The 21,657-nt window shown below is 36.5% G+C and overlaps 5 protein-coding genes across 8 annotated transcripts; 1 reads left to right on the plus strand and 4 right to left on the minus strand.

Moving 5' to 3' along the window:
- Positions 1–1,604: 1,604 nt before the first annotated feature.
- On the plus strand, positions 1,605–6,707 carry LOC124294226 (rab GTPase-binding effector protein 1-like; the record flags this gene model as incomplete). Its single annotated transcript, XM_046738946.1, has 8 exons — positions 1,605–1,797; positions 3,507–3,651; positions 3,891–4,172; positions 4,278–4,497; positions 4,602–4,712; positions 4,799–4,918; positions 5,894–6,052; positions 6,226–6,707. Coding segments are annotated over 7 exons (1,119 nt in total), but the record flags the coding sequence as incomplete, so codon positions are not given.
- Positions 6,481–9,893, minus strand: LOC124294225. Of its 4 annotated transcripts, none has more exons than XM_046738942.1 (6): positions 9,768–9,893; positions 9,443–9,503; positions 9,273–9,308; positions 8,316–8,518; positions 8,081–8,210; positions 6,481–7,718 (listed from the first exon to the last, which is right to left on the minus strand). In XM_046738942.1, the coding sequence occupies exons 2-6, from the start codon at positions 9,474–9,476 to the stop codon at positions 7,513–7,515; spliced, it is 609 nt and encodes a 202-aa protein (XP_046594898.1). In that variant the 5' UTR covers positions 9,477–9,503; positions 9,768–9,893; the 3' UTR covers positions 6,481–7,512. The 4 variants fall into 4 exon arrangements, with proteins under 4 accessions (XP_046594898.1, XP_046594901.1, XP_046594900.1 ...); XM_046738945.1 differs by having other exon boundaries at positions 9,795–9,850; XM_046738944.1 differs by having other exon boundaries at positions 9,749–9,833.
- Positions 9,894–11,173: 1,280 nt separating this feature from the next.
- Positions 11,174–12,790, minus strand: LOC107221605. Its single transcript, XM_046738939.1, has 6 exons — positions 12,718–12,790; positions 12,554–12,589; positions 12,241–12,443; positions 12,006–12,135; positions 11,622–11,774; positions 11,174–11,517 (listed from the first exon to the last, which is right to left on the minus strand). Exons 1-6 carry the CDS (start codon positions 12,749–12,751, stop codon positions 11,240–11,242), a joined length of 834 nt encoding a protein of 277 aa, XP_046594895.1. The 5' UTR covers positions 12,752–12,790; the 3' UTR covers positions 11,174–11,239.
- A 3,137-nt stretch (positions 12,791–15,927) lies between these two features.
- Positions 15,928–19,086, minus strand: LOC107219930. The gene is made up of 7 exons (XM_046738941.1): positions 19,022–19,086; positions 17,844–17,878; positions 17,600–17,635; positions 17,297–17,496; positions 17,040–17,169; positions 16,520–16,672; positions 15,928–16,272 (listed from the first exon to the last, which is right to left on the minus strand). Exons 2-7 carry the CDS (start codon positions 17,875–17,877, stop codon positions 15,995–15,997), a joined length of 831 nt encoding a protein of 276 aa, XP_046594897.1. The 5' UTR covers position 17,878; positions 19,022–19,086; the 3' UTR covers positions 15,928–15,994.
- LOC124294227 lies at positions 18,268–21,415 on the minus strand. The gene is made up of 4 exons (XM_046738947.1): positions 21,278–21,415; positions 20,902–21,044; positions 20,294–20,797; positions 18,268–18,437 (listed from the first exon to the last, which is right to left on the minus strand). Exons 1-3 carry the CDS (start codon positions 21,325–21,327, stop codon positions 20,520–20,522), a joined length of 471 nt encoding a protein of 156 aa, XP_046594903.1. The 5' UTR covers positions 21,328–21,415; the 3' UTR covers positions 18,268–18,437; positions 20,294–20,519.
- Between the last annotated feature and the right edge of the window lie 242 nt (positions 21,416–21,657).

A 21,657-nucleotide genomic window follows, 5' to 3' on the forward strand; every position in this document is an offset into this window, starting at 1 on the left:
TTAAGAACAATGTTTATACTTCCAACTTAACATAGGAACGAAAAAAATTCATCGAATCCCAACATTCTCTTATATTTCGCAAGCCAACATTTTTACTGTTTAATTGAGTAGCCTTATTTACAGAATACTTGCACTCAGCCCAAATTATTTTGTTCCTACATTTAGCTGGAAATATAAACATTGTTCTTAAGCATTAGTCGACTTTTCCAGTCCAGTTTACTTGATGATAAAAAAAAAAAAAAAAATTTCCACAATATGAACAATATTTTCCATGTGTAATCGAAAAAATTCCAAAACGACCAAAATATCGGACACTCCTGTGTTTATCTAATCTTGCTCTATTTGGTCAGTACTATAAAAAAATGTCCTAATACCCCCTTCCCTCTTATTTTCACAAAGCTTTCCTGTATTTCCCCTCAAATTTCTAGCTCCAGCACTGTGAAGCCTGCTATGGACAAACGTATGTCCATGGCGTAGAAGTCAACAATACATGCATACAAATAAAACCGTAATCTTCACCCCAATCGATGATGCACTGTGGAAGTGTTGGAGCTACGTCTCTGATGAAACGCGGTATAATTGTCTCGTACCAGTTACGATTTTTGTAAGTCGTCTTACCGAATCCCTGGAATCCGAAACCACTTAACTCGCCTCCTTGTTCCATTAAAAACCAAGGATGCAAGTTTGTACATTCCATGGATCTGTTCAAAGCGTACACATAGTGTATACCTGGGATATGCACGAAAATTTTAGTTAATTACTATTGTTTGACGAAAACTGTCAGTAGCCAGAAGGAACAAAATCACAATAGTGAGATCAATGGAAAATTACCCTGCTCAGATACACAGGCTTCTTTCGTCCATGCAGAATCCCATTCCGATACATTTCTGGGAATTTCTATAAATCCATCGGTTGTCCTGATCCAGATTCCTTCAGTCCCGGTAAGACCGTTCATCTCGCTGCGACCACCAGCTGCGATAGTCTCTGAAAAAGTAGTGATAATTGACATCTGAGGTTCCGTCGGCAACGTACAAAACTATTAGCTGAAGAAATTATCGTCCCGATCACCTGGTTCAGAAATTTTTTTTCATATTGAATCCAATCACTACCTGGTATTTAAAAATAGCAGAACATGATAAAAAAATTGCTCCTACGTTTGGGGTCACGAAGTAAAAACATCTTTGTATATTTTCCAAATGTTCACACTAAATTTCTTTCCACATTGTTATCCGGAAAATGGAGAAACTGTTGTTTACGAAGCTTTTCGAAGGAAGAAATTTTTCACTGGCAATAATTCTACAAGAATATCGTAATTGTATGGTAAAAGATAATTTAGCTACCAACCAGGGGATATGAAATAGATTGTACTGGTCCAATATTCTTCGTCAAATATCGTTTTGATCTGAAACTGGTTTAAATTCGACCGGTTGTAAATACTTTGTACATTTTCGACGTCACTGCAGAGTACGGCAGCCTGAAAAATCAAATGGTGCCTTCCCTGTATATGTTCAATTTTATCAAGTACCAAATATCTGTACGACTTCGATGATACGACGCGATAAACGTAAACAATAATCACCTGTATACCAGCAATGTTCCCGTAAGAATCGTATTCAAGACATACGCGACCGTCGCCTTCTTCGAAGCAATACACAGTCAAATTCAGGGAAGTCAGACCTGTTACTTCGACCCAACTATCGCTAATAGCATCAGATTTTGTACGAGGCATCTGGAAGAAGCTATTTGCGTGTGAAGGGTCCTCCCCCAAGCGGCTCCATTTCACTGAAATTCAGTTGCGTAAGTATTGAAAAGTTGATTGCACGCAACATCAAGAAGTAGACAAGAAAAAAATAAGTGTCATTTGCATGCTGATTGTAGGTGATTTGTAATTGTGGGATAAAAAATTTTTGCCAGAAAATGTTAATTTAACTAGTTGTTGTATCTTCGACGTATTTTGGTGCGCTGAATTCGATGTCGCCAGTTTTTTCTATCCCAAAAATGGCAATTTCAATGGCACTTTCTGACCCGTATTATCTTCCAAGCCGCCCCATGATGCTAAGGTTGAAAATTTGGGTTCCTCTCGTCAAAATATACCACTTGAGCTGTGATTTGAGTCGGATGGAAATGCTCTCGACACATTGAAATTATTTTGAATAAAACTTTCAAGACAGGAAAGAATATGCACATCTTGACAAACGTGAAAAATGTAAAATTCACGGGTTAAAAATATATTTTTACGGCTGTACGCAAGCGTCATGAGATTTGTTCAAAAAATGGTTTGTCATATTATCGGTCACAGCACGAATCACAAATTTTCCTCAACGTACTTGATGAATCGGTTTGAAAGATAGTACGAGTTAAAAAGTGCGATTTCCAATCAAAAGCCCATTTTTGGAAGGAATTATCTCAATATTCTGACGTCACGGAAAAAACAGGCAACGCCATTGGATTCAGTTCACCAATATACGTCGGAAACACGCCAACTTATTCATTTAGCATTTTATCGCGAAAATTTTCAACTCCAGTGTAATTATACCGAGAAGATCGGCCCACTCGATAGCAGATGCCGTAGCTGAAACAAGCAATGAGAAACAAATTGTTAGTTTTTTCTTGAAGATTTCATCTATCCGTAAGAATATGTCATGTCTGCAGGGATGTATTTGACGAACTGATGTACGGTATAATTATTTAGGGACGAGAACTTACCGGCGATAAGTAACAGTACCGCAACAACCTTCATGCTGACAAACTGAATAATCAAGCAACTCTGAAAAAGAATTAGCTTTATCAACGCGGTAAGAAAATTAGATTTGAATAACAATACTGCCAGAAAGTATTCGATAAATTGTTTAAATCAAACGTCGCTTAAGAAATTTTTGGGTATGTCTTTTTTTTTTTGTAAAATGAAATGAATTCGCTGAATTTTTTGAACACACATAAATTTTACTAGAATTCTCTCATTATTTCGAAATTTCCGTTTTCAAAAATTTGTGCAGGCTGTATTTACGAAACTTTTCGTTCTGTCGCCTACCGATAATCTAGCAATTTGTTTACGTGCCAAAGTTGTTCCGTTTCACTCTCGCATCGTCATAAGTCTGAGAATTATATATTGCGTGCTTCCACCTTTTGCTCGTTATCTTTTCAAGATACTGTTTTCACGCTTCGAAACACATTTACCACCTTTGAAGTTTTATTATTAATTCGTGCATCGCCGCGTCGTTTATTGGAAAATATATAATTTCCAGGGTAATATATTTGTCGCCTTTCAAGGTTTATGCGGAATTCGTTGATCATTTCGTCGTTTATGTAAACGCCGTGCGCCGTTGCAAATATTGTCGTCACGCTTCCACGTCGAAACATTCACAATTCCGACTAATAAATAACTACTTTCCAGGTGTTTTCCTCTAAACTTAGAATCAAAATTATGTTCATATGCATTCGTTCGCTAATTTCGTAAAGAAATGGAGGAAAAGTGGAATGAAAAAAAGAAGAACACAAAATTAAAGTTGCAGAACTCACCTCCGTTTCACAATCCTCCCAGCAAGCCTTGGCCGACTTGAAGCAAACGTTAGCACAGATGCATCAAGGCGTTACCGATGAACTAAGTAGATTCATTCATGGAAGAGAAGAACTACAAAGGCATCTCAATGCGTAAGTTGAACTGCACAAATTTCGCTTCATTCATCTAGATTCAGGTTTTGAGAAACTTGAAAAACTGTCACAATACGTGAAATATCGCATTTTTGGAAACAATGATTTTTAATAACGGTTGTAGAATAAATAAATTTATTTTCACGGACATTTCTCAACGTTCCACATTGTTCAAACTCTTACAAGTTCAAACAAATTGGTATTTTTTCCTATACTTAGAAAAAAAAAAAAACTTTCAGGCTGCAGAAAGAAAATGAAAATTTGGTTGGTAAGCATAGTAAGAATTCCATGCAGCTCCAAAGTGAGACAATTAATATGCCAAATAACGTTGAAGAGTTACACGTCACACTTTTAAAAATGCACGAAGACTTGATAGCAGCAAAAGTCGCGCAAGAAGTTGCGCAGGAAAAAGAGGAAACCTTACGTTACGAGGTGACCCTCCTTCAAGACCAATTAGATCACGATAATCGTGCGCATCAACAATCGGAATCTATTTTGGTTGAGGAAATTAGGCAGCTTAAGTAAGTGTTTTATTGTCGTTTGAAAAAAATTGTTGGATTTCATAATTATCCGCTTCAGTGGCTTGAAATATCTTTCCAGTGCTAATTTATAAACTATTTTTACAGAGTCCAAGTAGAGAATTACAAACATGATCATCAAGCTTTGAATGAAAAAGAAGAGAAGTTGAATAGACTTCAACAGCAGTTGGAAAATACAACAACGGAAAAACGAAAGATAGAATTAGCTGTTGCTGAACTTCGTCAAAGGCTAACCAGTCTTCAACAGGAATTAGATACTAGCGAAGAAGTACAAAAAGACTTTGTTAGATTATCACAATCTTTACAGGTGCAAAATTGGATAAATCAAATCAAAAAAATATAATATCAATTTATCTTCGGACTCAATCATTTGATTATTTTACATTTGTGTGAAATTGTTCGAAATCACAGGTTCAACTGGAAAAGATCAGAGAGGCAGGAAGTGAAGTGAGATGGCAGCACGACGAGGATGTTGACGAGTGTCCTAATTGTCGAACGGGGTTCACAGTTACAAAAAGAAAGGTGAGTGCGAATTTGTTTCCGTTAGCATTACAACGTCAACAGTGTTTGTATTTCTCGTCTACATACAATTACTCTTCTTTGAATAGATGCATTGCCGTCATTGCGGTCATATATTTTGTTCAACTTGTCTGTCGCACGTTGTAAACAGTGGACCCAAGCAGCGACAGAATTGGGCAGCAGAAATTACTTTCGTCATTACATTACCCGTAAATTACAATTACTGTGAATAACTGTAATATTTAGTAACTAATTACAATTGCGGGAAATAATTATAAATTTTGATTTACCAATTACAGTTAGTATAAACAATTGTAATTTTATGATTATCAACTACAATTACTCGAAATAATTGTAATTTTTTTGTTGTCAATTAAAATTACTTGAAAAAATTGTAATTTTTTTGCTACTAATTACAATTACTTGGAACAATTGTAATTTTTCTGTTATCCATTACAATTAATGGAAGTGATTATGTTTTTTTTTCAAATTTCAATTGTTTTTCATAATTTATTTAAACAAATTACCTTTGGAAACGTAATGTCGAATTCTCAACATAATTTCAAATTCCGAAAACATCGGGAACTTCATGGAGCTTACATATTCACATTGACTGGTCAAGCAAATTATTTAAACAAATTAATTTTTCAAAGTAATGTGAAATCCTTGACCAGCTACCCAAAAAACTTTGGTAACCATAGCCCATTCACATATTGACTGTAAAAGACTCGTTCCAATCACACCATTTGAATACTCCAAAAACGGTGTAAATTTATTTGTCTATTTGTTATTATTTCACAGGAATTACGTTAGAAAAAAAAATTCAATTGGACCACATCGTGTGGTTTACAATTACTCAAAAGAATTTTAGTAATGTCTGATTTAATTACAATCACTGAGGATAATTGAAATGATTTCTGATTAAATTCCAATCACTGAAAGTAATTTTGATAAACTTTGATTAAATTCAAATTACTCAATGTAATTTTAATGAAATCCAATTCAATTACAATTACTGGAAATAATTTCGATGGACTCTTGAGTCAATTACAATTATCAAAAGTAATTTCACTGAACTCCGATTCAATTATTATTACTGAAAATAATTTTAATGGAATTCGATGTCATTAAAAATTATCCTTAGTGATTTGTAATTGTTAATTTTTTATTACAATTTTGCCCAGCACTGCAGCGACCTTCAAGAGTTTGCGATGTGTGCCATACATTACTAGTTAGAGATACGGCTCCTTACTTTAGCCAAGAAGCACCGCATTTACCAGAATGAATAAGTCGGCAAATATATATCTGGGAAAACTTGGCGAGATGTGCAATATCTGATTTAGGTATGTGTATCGATACTAGACAAATTTCTTACATTCATTATGACCGTAAAACTGTGTCTACGAAAAATAGAATACAATTAATACATTTTCTTCAATAATTTTTTGGTCCTTATATCTGATTGAAAGCTGTTCGTGTATCTACAGCGATGCTTACTTACTCATTCATTTTTCAGAGATCATTAGAGCCATGGGACAAACGTTAGGTAAAAGTGAATTCTATGATTATCGACGAAGCGGATAAATTATGTAAATATCGATAGATTATTATTTTTAACTTATTCGAATTTTATCCTTCAATGCTGTCACGTAAATGTTGATAAAATAAATCATTTGTTTGATGCAGCATTCGTATACAGTTTTGGTTTTGAAAAGCTGAGATGATTTCGTACAAGTCTAATGGAAGGTAATTAAAAGTTGAGACACAAATATCTATTTCATCAAGAATTAAGTATTTTATTTACGAAGAATCCTTACACGTCATACGATGTTGCTATCACAGGCTACACGGTCGGTCTCGAATTTCCCTATTCTTTTTCGTTTCCTTATAAGCATTTTAAAACTGAATATCTCCCCTAAATGTACCCTAAAGCATTCAATTTCCCCGTAAAATCCCCCTAATTTTTGCCAGTCAGTTACTTTTCCTCACGAATGAGAATGGACAGAAAAAATCAACTTGATGTTTAAGAACAATGTTTATACTTCCAACTTAACATAGGAACGAAAAAAATTCATCGAATCCCAACATTCTCTTATATTTCGCAAGCCAACATTTTTACGGCTTAATTGAGTAGCGTTATCTACAGAATACTTGCACTCAGCCCAAATTATTTTGTTCCTACATTTAGCTGGAAATATAAACATTGTTCTTAAGCGTGAGTCGACTTTTCCAGTCCAGTTTACTTGATGATAAAAAAAAAAAAAAAAATTTCCACAATATGAACAATATTTTCCATGTGTAATCGAAAAAATTCCAAAACGACCAAAATATCGGACACTCCTGTGTTTATCTAATCTTGCTCTATTTGGTCAGTACTATAAAAAAATGTCCTAATACCCCCCTCCCTCTTATTTTCACAAAGCTTTCCTGTATTTCCCCTCAAATTTCTAGCTCCAGCACTGTGAAGCCTGCTATGGACAAACGTATGTCCATGGCGTAGAAGTCAACAATACATGTATAAGAATAAAACCGTAATCCTCACCCCAATCGATGACGCACTGTGGAATTGTTGGATTTGTGTCTCTGAGAAAACGCGGTATAATTGTCTCGTACCAGTTACGATTTTTGTAAGTCGTATTACCGAATCCCTCAAATCCAAAACCGCTTAACTCTCCTTCTTGTTCTAACAAAAACCAAGGCTGCAAGTTTGTACATTCTATGGATCTGTTCATAGCGTACGCATAGTGTGTACCTGGAACACGCACGAAAATCGTAATCAGTTACTATTGTTGCACGAAAACTCTCAATAGACACAAGGAACAAGGTAACAATATGGCGGGATCAATCGAAGATTACCCATCTCAGATACACAGGCTTCTTTCGTCCATGCAGAATCCCATTCCGATACATTTCTGGGAATTTCTATAAATCCATCGGTTGTCCTGATCCAGATTCCTTCAGTCCCGGTAAGACCGTTCATCTCGCTGCGACCACCAGCTGCGATAGTCTCTGAAAAAGTAGCGATAATTGACATCTGAGGTTCCGTCGGCAACGTACAAAACTATTAGCTGAAGAAATTATCGCCCCGATCACCTGGTTCAGAAATTTTTTTTCATATTGAATCCAATCACTACTTGGTATTTGAAAATAGCAGAACATGATAAAAAAAAATTGCTCCTACGTTTGGGGTCACGAAGTAAAAACATCTTTGTATATTTTCCAAATGTTCACACTAAATTTCTTTTTACATTGTTATCCGGAAAATGGAGAAACTGTTGTTTACGAAGCTTTTCGAAGGAAGAAATTTTTCACTGGCAATATTTCTACAAGAATATCGTAATTGTATGGTAAAAGATAATTTAGCTACCAACCAGGGGATATGAAATAGATTGTACTGGTCCAATATTCTTCGTCAAATATAGTTTTGATCTGATACTGGTTTAAATTCGACCGGTTGTAAATACTTTGTACATTTTCGACGTCACTGCAGAGTACGGCAGCCTGAAAAAACAAATGGTGCCTTCCCTGTATATGTTCAATTTTATCAAGTATCAAATATCTGTACGACTTCGATGATACGACGCGATAAACGTAAACAATAATCACCTGTATGCCAGCAATGTTCCCGTAAGAATCGTATTCAAGACATACGCGACCGTCGCCTTCTTCGTAGCAATACACAGTCAAATTCAAGGAAGTCAGACCTGTTACTTCGATCCAACTATTGTTAATAGCATCAGATTTTGTACGAGGCATCTGGAAGAAGCTATTTGCGTGTGAAGGGTCCTCCCCCGAGCGGCTCCATTTCACTGAAATTCAGTTGCGTAAGTATTGAAAAGTTAATTGCACGCAACATCAAGAAGTAGACAAGAAAAAAATAAGTGTCATTTGCATGCTGATTGTAGGTGATTTGTAATTGTGGGATAAAAAATTTTTGCCAGAAAATGTTAATTTAACTAGTTGTTGTATCTTCGACGTATTTTGGTGCGCTGAATTCGATGTCGCCAGTTTTTTCTATCCCAAAAATGGCAATTTCAATGGCACTTTCTGACCCGTATTATCTTCCAAGCCGCCCCATGATGCTAAGGTTGAAAATTTGGGTTCCTCTCGTCAAAATATACCACTTGAGCTGTGATTTGAGTCGGATGGAAATGCTCTCGACACATTGAAATTATTTTGAATAAAACTTTCAAGACAGGAAAGAATATGCACATCTTGACAAACGTGAAAAATGTAAAATTCACGGGTTAAAAATATATTTTTACGGCTGTACGCAAGCGTCATGAGATTTGTTCAAAAAATGGTTTGTCATATTATCGGTCACAGCACGAATCACAAATTTTCCTCAACGTACTTGATGAATCGGTTTGAAAGATAGTACGAGTTAAAAAGTGCGATTTCCAATCAAAAGCCCATTTTTGGAAGGAATTATCTCAATATTCTGACGTCACGGAAAAAACAGGCAACGCCATTGGATTCAGTTCACCAATATACGTCGGAAACACGCCAACTTATTCATTTAGCATTTTATCGCGAAAATTTTCAACTCCAGTGTAATTATACCGAGAAGATCGGCCCACTCGATAGCAGATGCCGTAGCTGAAACAAGCAATGAGAAACAAATTGTTAGTTTTTTCTTGAAGATTTCATCTATCCGTAAGAATATGTCATGTCTGCAGGGATGTATTTGACGAACTGATGTACGGTATAATTATTTAGGGACGAGAACTTACCGGCGATAAGTAACAGTACCGCAACAACCTTCATGCTGACAAACTGAATAATCAAGCAACTCTGAAAAAGAATTAGCTTTATCAACGCGGTAAGAAAATTAGATTTGAATAACAATACTGCCAGAAAGTATTCGATAAATTGTTTAAATCAAACGTTGCTTAAGAAATTTTTGGGTATGTGTTTTTTTTTTTGTAAAATGAAATGAATTCGCTGAATTTTTTGAACACACATAAATTTTACTAGAATTCTCTCATTATTTCGAAATTTCCGTTTTCAAAAATTTGTGCAGGCTGTATTTACGAAACTTTTCGTTCTGTCGCCTACCGATAATCTAGCAATTTGTTTACGTGCCAAAGTTGTTCCGTTTCACTCTCGCATCGTCATAAGTCTGAGAATTATATATTGCGTGCTTCCACCTTTTACTCGTTATCTTTTCAAGATACTGTTTTCACTCTTCGAAACACATTTACCACCTTTGAAGTTTTATTATTAATTCGTCCATCGCCGCGTCGTTTATTGAAAAATATGTAATTTCCAGGGTAATATATTTGTCGCCTTTCAAGGTTTATGCGGAATTCGTCGATCATTTCTACGTTTATGTAAACGCGGTGCGCCGTTGCAAATATCGTCGTCACGCTTCCACGTCGAAAGATTCATAATTCCGACTAATAAATAACTACTTTCCAGGTATTTTCCTCTAAACTTAGAATCAAAATCATGTTCATATGCATTCGTTCGCTATCGGGGAATTCGATAGAATGTCTTATGAAAGATCCTTTATTGTGGGAAAATAATCGTTGAAAAACTAAAAAGCCAAACACTCACAATCGCTGAGAATTTCTTTTATTTCAAAAAGCACAGTTTATATGAATATTTTCACAAAAATCAAAATTATCGCGTGGCGCACAGCAATAATTTCTGGGGTAAACGGATCGAGTTGGGTTGTCTGTACCAATAATTTCGAAGAGCAACTCAGAAAATTGTCAACGCGACGTCGTTTCGACCACAACACACTGAGTAACACTAAAATTCGATTATTCCCGTGTGCTTCGTGGAACGTGCAAAAATGCGAGGTATATCAATTCATCTCTAGAATATTACGGAGCGTATATCTTGCCTACATCTATTTTACCACTTCTAATTCTCATTCGAATTAGTTTCATTAATTTTCCGTGTTAATTTCCTTTGTTTCCTGTCCTCTGTTCCATTTTGGAACTGTATATTCTAATCGTTACAGATTAATCTTATCACGTAAAATATGCAAACGTAAGTGATGAATTATTTTCATTTCTAGGAATCAATAAAATAGTTTTTCGAATGCAAGTTAAATGTGAAGAAACGGTGACCTTATGTCTGGTGAATGCACAAGTCGATTGCTAGATAATAATTGCCGATTTCATCGAAACTGTTCATTTGGCACCAAGTTTTTCATAGTCGCGCTTACTCGTGTCAGACGGATTCACGGATACCTTCGAATTCTATTCGAGTAGAAAGTGATGTAGGCATGCGTTTAATGCTGCGTACAACGCGAAGAGTAATGTATTTCTTTGATTCATTTTTTCTTTCTTACATTCGACTCAAGGCTGTTTGTGTATTCGTCAGAGATGTTTTCGAATTTCATCCTTCAACGCTGTCAGGCAAGTGCTGATAAAATAAATCACTTGTTCGATGCAGAATTTGTGTGTAGTTTTGGTTTCTGGTAGAAGGTATAATTGAGTTTAAACACAAAATCTCATTTCATAAAACTTGAGGTATTTTATTCACGGAGAATCACCGCACGTCGTTCACCGTTGCTGTTAGCAAACGTATGTCCATGGCTCTGAAGTCAAAAATACATGCATGCAGATGCAACCGTAATCGGTAGACCAATCGATGACGCACTGCGGAGTTGTCGGTATTGTGTCTCTGATGAAACGCGGTGCAAAATATTCGTACCATTCTCGACTCTTGTAAGTCGTTTCACCGAATCCCTGTAATCCAAAACCACTCAACTCGCCACCTTGTTCCATTAAAAACCAAGGCTGGAAGTCCGTACATTCCATGGATCTGTTCATACCGTAGTAATAGTGAATACCTGGAACACGCACGAAAATCGTAATCAATTACTGTTGTTGCACGAAAACTCCCAATAGACACAAGGAACAAGGTAACAATATGGCGGGATCAATCGAAGATTACCCATCTCAGCAAGACAGGCTTCCTTCGTCCATGCAGAATCCCATTCCGACACATTTCTGGGAATTTCTATAAATCCATCGGTTGTCCCGATCCAGATTCCTTCAGTCCCGGTAAGACCGTTCATTTCGCTGCCACCACCAGCTGCGATAGCCTCTGAGCAGAGAATCATAATTAGATACCGAAGTTTAATTGGCAACATATGGAACGATAGATTAGACAAACTATTACCTCGATCAGCTCGACGGAATATTTTTTTAAAGTCAAATCCAATCGCTACCGAATATTTAAAAATATCGAAGAACGACCAAAAAATTGCTGAGATATTTCGCAACAATTCTACAACAATATCGTACTTGTACGGTGAAAAATAATTTAGCCACTAACCCGGGGATATGAAGTAGACTGTACTGGTCCAATACTGTTCATCAAATATCGTTTTGATCTGATACTGGTTTAAATTCGACCGGTTGTAAATACTTTGTACATTTTCGACGTCACTGCAGAGTACGGCAGCCTGGAAAATCAAATGGTGCCTTCCTTGTATATGTTCAATTTTATTAAGTACCAAATATCTGTACGACTTCGATGATACGACGCGATAAACGTAAACAATAATCACCTGTATACCAGCAATGTTCCCGTAAGAATCGTATTCAAGACATACGCGACCGTCGCCTTCTTCGTAGCAATACACAGTCAAATTCAGGGAAGTCAAACCTGTTACTTCGACCCAACTATCGCTAATAGCATCAGATTTTGTACGAGGCATCTGGAAGTAGCTCTTTTTGTGTAAAGGGTCTGACCCCAAGTATGTCGATGTCACTGAAATTTAGTTATGATATCGAAGAATTGGGTACATTCAAGATTGAAAAGTAGACTAGAAAAGAGTAATTGTCATTTGCATTCTGACTGTAGATGATTTATAATTATACCACGAAGATCGGCCCATTCGATAGCAGATGCTACAGCTGAAACAACCAATGAGAAATAAATTAGTTTGTTCTTGAAATTTATATTTTCTCGCACGAACACGTTACATCTGCGGTGATGTATGAGCCGAATTGAAATGCAGTATTATTTGGGGATGAGAACTTACCGGTGATCAGTAACAGAAGAGCGAAAGTCTTCATTCCAGCGAACTGCTTCAATGATTTTGAATGTGGAGTAAATTATTCTTTACGAGTGCTTATACACACCGAAGTCTTAATCTTAATCGTTTCCGAACTTCCTGCTCAAAATCGGTGGCAGGAGGTTGTATGGTGGTTGACTGAAGCTGCTCACATGATTAATCGTGGGAAAAGCCGCTGATTCTGCATAGTGATTAGGATATTTAGATATTCCAGTGCGAGACGATTGGTTAAAAACGTTATCCCTTATTCTGAAAATAAGGACTTGTATGTTTGTAATCTGTTCGTGTTTCCTGTTTGCACGTTTGCTGTATTTGTTCAACAGAATTATCTTTATTGCATTTTGAATTTTAAATTTCTTGCAGGTGTATATTTCTTTCGGCCTCTGTACGTGACATCGTGAAATGAGGGTTTTATGTTAAGGCCAACGTTGAGATATATAATGTTTAAATGTGAAAATTGTGTACAATACGCTGCTCTACATTTTTTAAATACGAGCTTGGCTTAGGAAATAATAGATAATAATATTTGTAAGTGTTGTGAACTGTATTGTGATTCGACCCGTGGGACAAGATTATTCATTTTTTAAATCTTATCACCTTCGATCTAACATTGCCACAACCGTTCGGTCGAGTCACTTTGCAATCTGCCATCTGGTGGAAGAAAATCTAACTAGTGCAACCAGGTTAACAGCTGACTGTTGACCATGTTTTTTCCCGTGTTAATGGTAGAATAGGTATATTATTGATTATGTTTCATTAATTTATGTGACATGAGTAATTTGAAATCCCAAGAATTACAATTTGCCTCCATTACGCATTAAAAATTTAGGTTATCTGGTGATAAAATGGCGCCGACGACCAGGCTATGATGTTATGAGGACATTTTCCAACTGCGACTGTTGTTGACACCACGGTACGAGAACGGTCCTGAAAACGAGTTAATTGTCGATCGCAGTAACCTGGGAAATGGAAAGAATTTACTTCCGAGACGGCAGGGGTCGCGCCCCTGAGGGAGGTGAATGAATACTTGCTTGGTTCAAGTAAAAAAGCTCGGAGGCAAGAAGTGAACGCAAGGTGCAACAGGCGGATCTGAAAGACAGAACGCAAAGAAGCCCGTGTCACTCAAGTACTCGCATTCAAAGCATGGGGTTACCTCGATGGATATGCCGGAAGAATAAACTCGCGTACATACACTATCAAAATGTGGAAAATGCGCAATGAATGTGTTTCGCGTGCAGAGGGCGCCACCAGCAATCGAAGCGATCAAGATGTAAACTGAAGCGTGAGAGATCAGTTCACCCTTAGAGTGACGAGTCGCCGCACACGAGTGCAAATTTCTGACGAATATCCGTAAACCGTTACTTTTTGCGGAAATTAGATTAGCTGTGAATAGAAGCAGAATCTTCCTTTGGTTTACTTTTTCACCTGCCATGGAAAATCCGATATTTCCAATCATTTGTCTCTATTTCAACTATAACACAAAAGCTCTTTTTCTTCTTATTTTATTTACCATAATCAGAATAATCGACGACTAGCACCACCCGCAACAAAAAGAATCATCGATACAATGAGTATTAGTCGGAGAGGAGCCTGCGATAGTTCACGATCGCGTTTTTATTTCCCTGAAGTAATAGCGCCTTCTGACGCGAAATAAGTTTCTCGAACCAATTTTTGAGGTGCTTTACAATTGATATCACCGCAGTATAATGAAATAATTGACAAAATTTGTAAGCTCCAAATTACTCAAAACTTACAGCGATTCATTGTCTATCGTCTACTAATATGTACATCTCCATCTGCCATTCGAATTCAGCTAAATTTCGGCTTATGCTAAGTATTGAACAATCAAAACAGTATTGATTTACCGGTCACGTCTGATTACATATAGATTAATTATGGGCATCGGACGTGCATTTTGCGTGTCGATTCTATAAACCGTACATAAAAAGATGAAGCACCCTTCATCTGCTGATCATGTAGCTTTTCAGTTAATTTTTTTTTTTTTTACGAACTATCAAGTTTTCAAATCTGACCGCGTCTTTTGCACGGTGACTTGATACTTTTTGATCCTGAGAGCAAGCGCAGCGGCTCCGAGCTGGCGCTCAACGCTCGGGGATAAATATTCCAGAGTGCGTAAGTATTCGTGAAATATATCTACAATCTACGTAAGTATAGTTTCTATTCATCGTATTATTTTATATTTCAAGACAACGGAGCAATTTTTTTTCCGTAGTAAATTATTCTGTACTACAATTCTCCTGTGGAATAATTCATGCAGAATTACTTCTGATGTGAATCTCGAATTCCTTTCTGTATGAAAACAATATTCCGTAAAAAAGATTTGTGAACAAACGAGTAGGTAGAACATATTCTGTAAAAAATTTGCAATGTAGAAGTGATTTCTGTAGAATCGAGCCGCATTCATTATCTCATATTCCTTACACTGCCATTACCGTAATTCAACTGTTGGATAATAAACTGCAGGTTTCATCCATGATATTCGATTGGCACATAATTCTCGAAACGTATACGTTTTCTCAATGTTAGCTTTCAAAGTAGTTGAATAACCACCGAGGCGTCCAATCAGCACTTATACCCATCTCACAAATCAAACCTTGTGAATACCTCAACAGAAGCGAAACAAGTATGATTTTCAGGAAATTAGTACACGAAATTGGATAACTAAAAATAATTAAACGAACTTCGCAAAATGGTCAGTTGAAAGCATTATAGCGGTATAGCAACCACGGATAATAAACAACCTAAAAATCGGTGCTGATGTAGAATAGGTACAGTAATAGTTTGAAATTATGTAAATGACTGGGAGTATAGTTGAAATTAATAAGAGAAAAGTAAAATAATAGAAACTTTAGCGCGTCGTTTTCAATTTGTCAGCTTCTGTAACTCCAATTATACGGTGAACGAAGTAATGAAAGAAAAAAATACGGTGAATAAATAAATATACGGAATAAAGTAAGTGCATATTGCCATTATGATGACAATTAATATATATAAGTTGCAGGTTATACGTACTTCGATAGATATAAAATATGGTATTTTTTGATCAGCGTCGTGTACCATTTATCATACTCAAATACCGTCTGAAAAAGTGTCGACACATGGAGGAAGTCGAATTTTTGCAAGTCCAACGCAAGATATAAATTAAAAGATGAAATCTAATTGTTTCACAATAATCATAGAATTTTATTCAGCCATAAACATTTTTGCACCTGGATTTCTGCAACTAGCACCAGTATTCCCATGGTTTGGAAGTGAAGTAAATGTGCATTGAAATTACACCGTATTCGGCAGCCCATTCTACGACACAATCTGAGGTCGTCGGGATTGTGGGCCTGATAGCGGCGGCTGGAACCTCCTCATACCAGTTTCGGCTTTTGTAAGTCGTTGATCCGAATCCCTGTAGTCCGACACCGCTCAGCTCGCCATCTTGTTCCAACAAGAACCAAGGCTGGAAGGCTGTACACTCGGTTGATGTATTCATCGCGTAGTAATAGTGAGTGCCTGAAATACGTATAAAATAACTTATCAATTGATGTTTATAGTCGCGAATACTCGTGTCAGATTGGAACAATATCCGTCCATGTCACACAGATTCATTGGTGCCTTTGAATCCCATTTGAGTATGATTAATATAACCTTGTACTTGTTGGATCATTTATCACAAGGTACCAATAGTCATACATAAATTGTTATCGGTATTTGACACTTATTAATATTCAAAAATATTCGTGGACCAATTATGCATTACCCATTTCAGGAATGCAGTTTTCTTTCGTCCATGCAGAATCCCAATCTGATACATTCCTGGGAATTGTTATATATCCGTCCGTGGTTACGAACCATATTCCTTCAGTGCCGGTGAGATCATTCGTTTCGTCGCGACCACCAGCTGCAATATCGTCTGAAAAGATAATGACAATTTGATACAAATGGGCTTTATCGAATGCATCGAAAATGACAAATCAAAGAAACTATTTGCCGCATTGATCATCCAGTCTCGGTAAATTTTTCGCATCGAATTTCATTGCTGCGACAAATTTTTACGAATGAAACGAAAACTACGAAATATTGCGAATAATCAAACCGTCAATTGATAAAAAGAAAGTTGATTGATTTCATCAAGGTATTTCGTCCCCATTTTATAAACCAACATTCTCTTACAAAAAGTAGAATCTGACTGGTACGATAAATTCGTAATGGAAAAAAATTTATAGTTCAATTGTATGTATATGTCTATACTTGCACTAAATAAAAATATAACCACTAACCAGGGGATATGAACAAAAGAGTACTAGTCCAGTACTCTTCTTCGAATATCGTTTTTATCTCATATTGGTTGAACACCGACATGTTGTATATACTTTGCATATCTGCAACATCGCTCACGAGCATACCAGCCTAAAAAAATAAACAGTATACATCTACATTCCTCCGATTTCATCAACTGTATGGTCCTACGTAATTTCTGTACAGCATTCAGCCATTCGGCTAATTTCAAGTATGACAACACGAAATTAATGATTACATGAATAGCGGCAATGTTCCCGTAGGAATCATAATAAAGACAAACGCGACCGTCACCATCCAGGCAATACCCAGTCACATCCAAGGAACTGAGACCAGACACTTCAACCCAGTCATTGGAAATGGCATCAGCTTTTGTGCGTGGCATCTGATAATAACTCGACGAGTGGAATGGGTCAAGCAACCAAAGTTTCCATTTCACTGAAATTTTGGAATAACGAAGAGTTGGTTAAATCTTAAGAAGAAATAGGCAGAAAAAACAAAAACTACGTCATTCGCATCCTGATTGTAGATGATTAATTACCACGAAGATCGGTCCACTCGATAGCTGATGCCGTGGCTGAAACAATTAATGATGAGAAACAAATTAGTTTCTTCAACGATAAATACGTTGTCTACCCACATGCATAGAGATATATTTGAGTAATTGTAATTTGAAATTCTCATATGAAATATCATAAATTGCGATGAAAAAGGCTTGCTCACTTATCCGTATTTCATATTCGATAATGTGCTATTAATAATAAACTTTAAGGCTGAGAACTTACCGGCGATAAGTAACAGTACCGCAACAACCTTCATGCTGACAAACGGAAAATTAATGCAACTCTGAAAAAGAACTAGCTTTATCAACGCGATAACAAAATTAGATTTGAATAACAACACTGCCAGAAAGTATTCTATAAATTGTTTAAACCAAACGTTGCTTAAGAAATTTGTGAAATGAAATGAATTCGTTGAATTTTTTGAACACACATAAATGTTATTAGAATTCTCTCATTATTTTGAAATTTACGTCTTCGAAAATTTGTGCAGGCTGTATTTACGAAACTATTTGTTCTGTCGCCTCAAAAAGAAATGCCCTAACGATTTGTTCAACAATGTTTTGTTGAAACAATTTATTGATAACCTTTGAGTATTGGTATTATTTAGATTTAATTATCTTATCGTCTTTACTGTGGTTAATTTCTGCCGATTTTTATCGTATCATAAAGTATTCAATGTTGTTGACGAGATTCACTTTTGGTTGAGAATACACAGCTTGAACGAAAATAACAATAAATGTATCATTCGTATTGTATTTGAATGAGACGATTCGTTAGCACGAAAATCGGTTCACTCGATAGCAGATGCAGTGGCCGCTGAAACAAACGATTCTTTGATTGAAAATGATATCGTCCTCAACTCTCGTGTGCAGAGATGTATTTCAATAATCGAAATCATATATTGTCTTATGATTTGATCTCAACATTTTTTATTCAGCTTTACGAAAATCATGCCTTGGACCGCTCCAAAAAAAGTTTATTCACTTATGAATACATTCGAGATTAGTTCAAATACAATAGGTACTGCATGGTTCAGGAATGAGAATTATTTACCGGCGGCTAGTAGCAGAAAAGAGGAAGTTTTCGTACCGCGGGTGAGCCTCAAATTTCTGTAAGTTTGTCATGACAAAAAATTTGACACATTCTTAATCGAAATGAAAACATTTGAACCTACCTAGGGATCTCTGATTTTTGAAAAAAATTATATCACTGTTTTTATAATCAGGACCAAAGCCAATGTCGAGAAGCGGGTTTTGTTCACATTCGCTTCTAAAACAAAAACATTTATCCTGTCCCTGGAATTTTCCTCTACGTGACGCAAGATTCGTGTTACAATTTCTTACACCCTCAAATAATTGATAATAGGTACAATCGGCGGTCGAAAGATGTTCTATACTTACGTAACCAATTGAATTACAGGAAATTCAGCACATGCAAAAATCGACTGTTCAGCCAAAGTTGTTCCATTTCAGTCTCGCATCGTCATAAGTCTTAGAATTATATATTGCGTGCTTCCACCTTTTGCTCGTTATCTTTTCAAGATACTGTTTTCACGCTTCGAAACACATTTATCACCTTCGAAGTTTTATTATTAATTCGTGCATCGCCGCGTCGTTTATTGGAATATATATAATTTCCAGGGTAATATATTTGTCGTCTTTCAAGGTTTATGCGGAATTCGTCGATCATTTCTACGTTTATGTAAACGCCATGCGCCGTTGCAAATATCGTCGTCACGCTTCCACGTCGAAAGATTCATAATTCCGACTAATAAATAACTACTTTCCAGGTATTTTCCTCTAAACTTAGAATCAAAATTATGTTCATATGCATCCGTTCGCTATCGGGGAATTCGATAGAATGTCTTATGAAAGATCCTTTATTGTGGGAAAATAATCGTTGAAAAACTAAAAAGCCAAACACTCACGATCGCTGAGAATTTCTTTTATTTCAAAAAGCACAGTTTATATGAATATTTTCACAAAAATCAAAATTATCGCGTGGCGCACAGCAATAATTTCTGGGGTAAACGGATCGAGTTGGGTTGTCTGTACCAATAATTTCGAAGAGCAACTCAGAAAATTGTCAACGCGACGTCGTTTCGACCACAACACACTGATTAGCACTAAAATTCGATTATTCCCGTGTGCTTCGTGGAACGTGCAAAAATGCGAGGTATATCAATTCATCTCTAGAATATTACGGAGCGTATATCTTGCCTACATCTATTTTACCACTTCTAATTCTCATTCGAATTAGTTTCATTAATTTTCCGTGTTAATTTCCTTTGTTTCCTGTCCTCTGTTCCATTTTGGAACTGTATATTCTAATCGTTACAGATTAATCTTATCACGTAAAATATGCAAACGTAAGTGATGAATTATTTTCATTTCTAGGAATCAATAAAATAGTTTTTCGAATGCAAGTTAAATGTGAAGAAACGGTGACCTTATGTCTGGTGAATGCACAAGTCGATTGCTAGATAATAATTGCCGATTTCATCGAAACTGTTCATTTGGCACCAAGTTTTTCATAGTCGCGCTTACTCGTGTCAGACGGATTCACGGATACCTTCGAATTCTATTCGAGTAGAAAGTGATGTAGGCATGCGTTTAATGCTGCGTACAACGCGAAGAGTAATGTATTTCTTTGATTCATTTTTTCTTTCTTACATTCGACTCAAGGCTGTTTGTGTATTCGTCAGAGATGTTTTCGAATTTCATCCTTCAACGCTGTCAGGCAAGTGCTGATAAAATAAATCACTTGTTCGATGCAGAATTTGTGTGTAGTTTTGGTTTCTGGTAGAAGGTATAATTGAGTTTAAACACAAAATCTCATTTCATAAAACTTGAGGTATTTTATTCACGGAGAATCACCGCACGTCGTTCACCGTTGCTGTTAGCAAACGTATGTCCATGGCTCTGAAGTCAAAAATACATGCATGCAGATGCAACCGTAATCGGTAGACCAATCGATGACGCACTGCGGAGTTGTCGGTATTGTGTCTCTGATGAAACGCGGTGCAAAATATTCGTACCATTCTCGACTCTTGTAAGTCGTTTCACCGAATCCCTGTAATCCAAAACCACTCAACTCGCCACCTTGTTCCATTAAAAACCAAGGCTGGAAGTCCGTACATTCCATGGATCTGTTCATACCGTAGTAATAGTGAATACCTGGAACACGCACGAAAATCGTAATCAATTACTGTTGTTGCACGAAAACTCCCAATAGACACAAGGAACAAGGTAACAATATGGCGGGATCAATCGAAGATTACCCATCTCAGCAAGACAGGCTTCCTTCGTCCATGCAGAATCCCATTCCGACACATTTCTGGGAATTTCTATAAATCCATCGGTTGTCCCGATCCAGATTCCTTCAGTCCCGGTAAGACCGTTCATTTCGCTTCGACCACCAGCTGTCATAGTCTCTGAGCAGAGAATCATAAGTAGATACCGAAGTTTAATTGGCAACATATGGAACGATAGATTAGACAAACTATTACCTCGATCAGCTCGACCAGAATATTTTTTTAAAGCAAATCCAATCGCTACCGAATATCTAAAAATATCGAAGAACGACCAAAAAATTGCTGAGATATTTCGTAGCAATTCTACAAGAATATCGTACTTGTACGGTGAAAGATAATTCAGCCACTAACCCGGGGATATGAAGTGGACTGTACTGGTCCAATACTGTTCATCAAATATCGTTTTGATCTGATACTGGTTTAAATTCGACCGGTTGTAAATACTTTGTACATTTTCGACGTCACTGCAGAGTGCAGCAGCCTGAAAAATCAAATGGTGCCTTTCATATATATGTTCAATTTTATCAAGTATCAGCGTGCTTGAATCAGGAATGTTTGTGCAAGCAAAATGAAGAATGATTGAAAAAACTTTGGTTTTTCAGAGACTCCATGGATGTATTGCATATTGTTTTACTTTGCTGACATAACATATGAATATTAACAAAAATATGCACAAACTTTCTGCAATTGTGAATAGCTGAATTGTTTTGATTTGTGAATTAC

The sequence above is a fragment of the Neodiprion lecontei genome, chromosome 4 (genome assembly GCF_021901455.1).
Source record: "Neodiprion lecontei isolate iyNeoLeco1 chromosome 4, iyNeoLeco1.1, whole genome shotgun sequence".
Taxonomy (NCBI): Eukaryota; Metazoa; Arthropoda; class Insecta; order Hymenoptera; family Diprionidae; genus Neodiprion; species Neodiprion lecontei.

Coding starts and splice junctions, on each gene's coding strand:
- LOC124294225 (XM_046738942.1), bottom strand. CDS start 9,476: ATGAAGGTTGTTGCGGTACTGTTACTTATCGCCG. Junction 9,309..9,442: donor GGTACTGTTACTTATCGCCG/GTAAGTTCTCGT, acceptor TGCTTGTTTCAG/CTACGGCATCTGCTATCGAG. Junction 8,211..8,315: donor GGAACATTGCTGGCATACAG/GTGATTATTGTT, acceptor TTGTTTTTTCAG/GCTGCCGTACTCTGCAGTGA.
- LOC107221605 (XM_046738939.1), bottom strand. CDS start 12,751: ATGAAGACTTTCGCTCTTCTGTTACTGATCACCG. Junction 12,444..12,553: donor CGAATGGGCCGATCTTCGTG/GTATAATTATAA, acceptor ACTAAATTTCAG/TGACATCGACATACTTGGGG. Junction 11,518..11,621: donor AGCCTGTCTTGCTGAGATGG/GTAATCTTCGAT, acceptor TGCGTGTTCCAG/GTATTCACTATTACTACGGT.
- LOC107219930 (XM_046738941.1), bottom strand. CDS start 17,877: ATGAAGGTTGTTGCGGTACTGTTACTTATCGCCG. Junction 17,636..17,843: donor GGTACTGTTACTTATCGCCG/GTAAGTTCTCAG, acceptor TAATTGTTTCAG/CCACGGCATCAGCTATCGAG. Junction 17,170..17,296: donor GGAACATTGCCGCTATTCAT/GTAATCATTAAT, acceptor TTATTTTTTTAG/GCTGGTATGCTCGTGAGCGA.
- LOC124294227 (XM_046738947.1), bottom strand. CDS start 21,327: ATGAACAGTATTGGACCAGTACAGTCCACTTCATATCCCCGGGTTAGT. Junction 21,045..21,277: donor TCATATCCCCGGGTTAGTGG/CTGAATTATCTT, acceptor AGAGACTATGAC/AGCTGGTGGTCGAAGCGAAA. Junction 20,798..20,901: donor AGCCTGTCTTGCTGAGATGG/GTAATCTTCGAT, acceptor TGCGTGTTCCAG/GTATTCACTATTACTACGGT.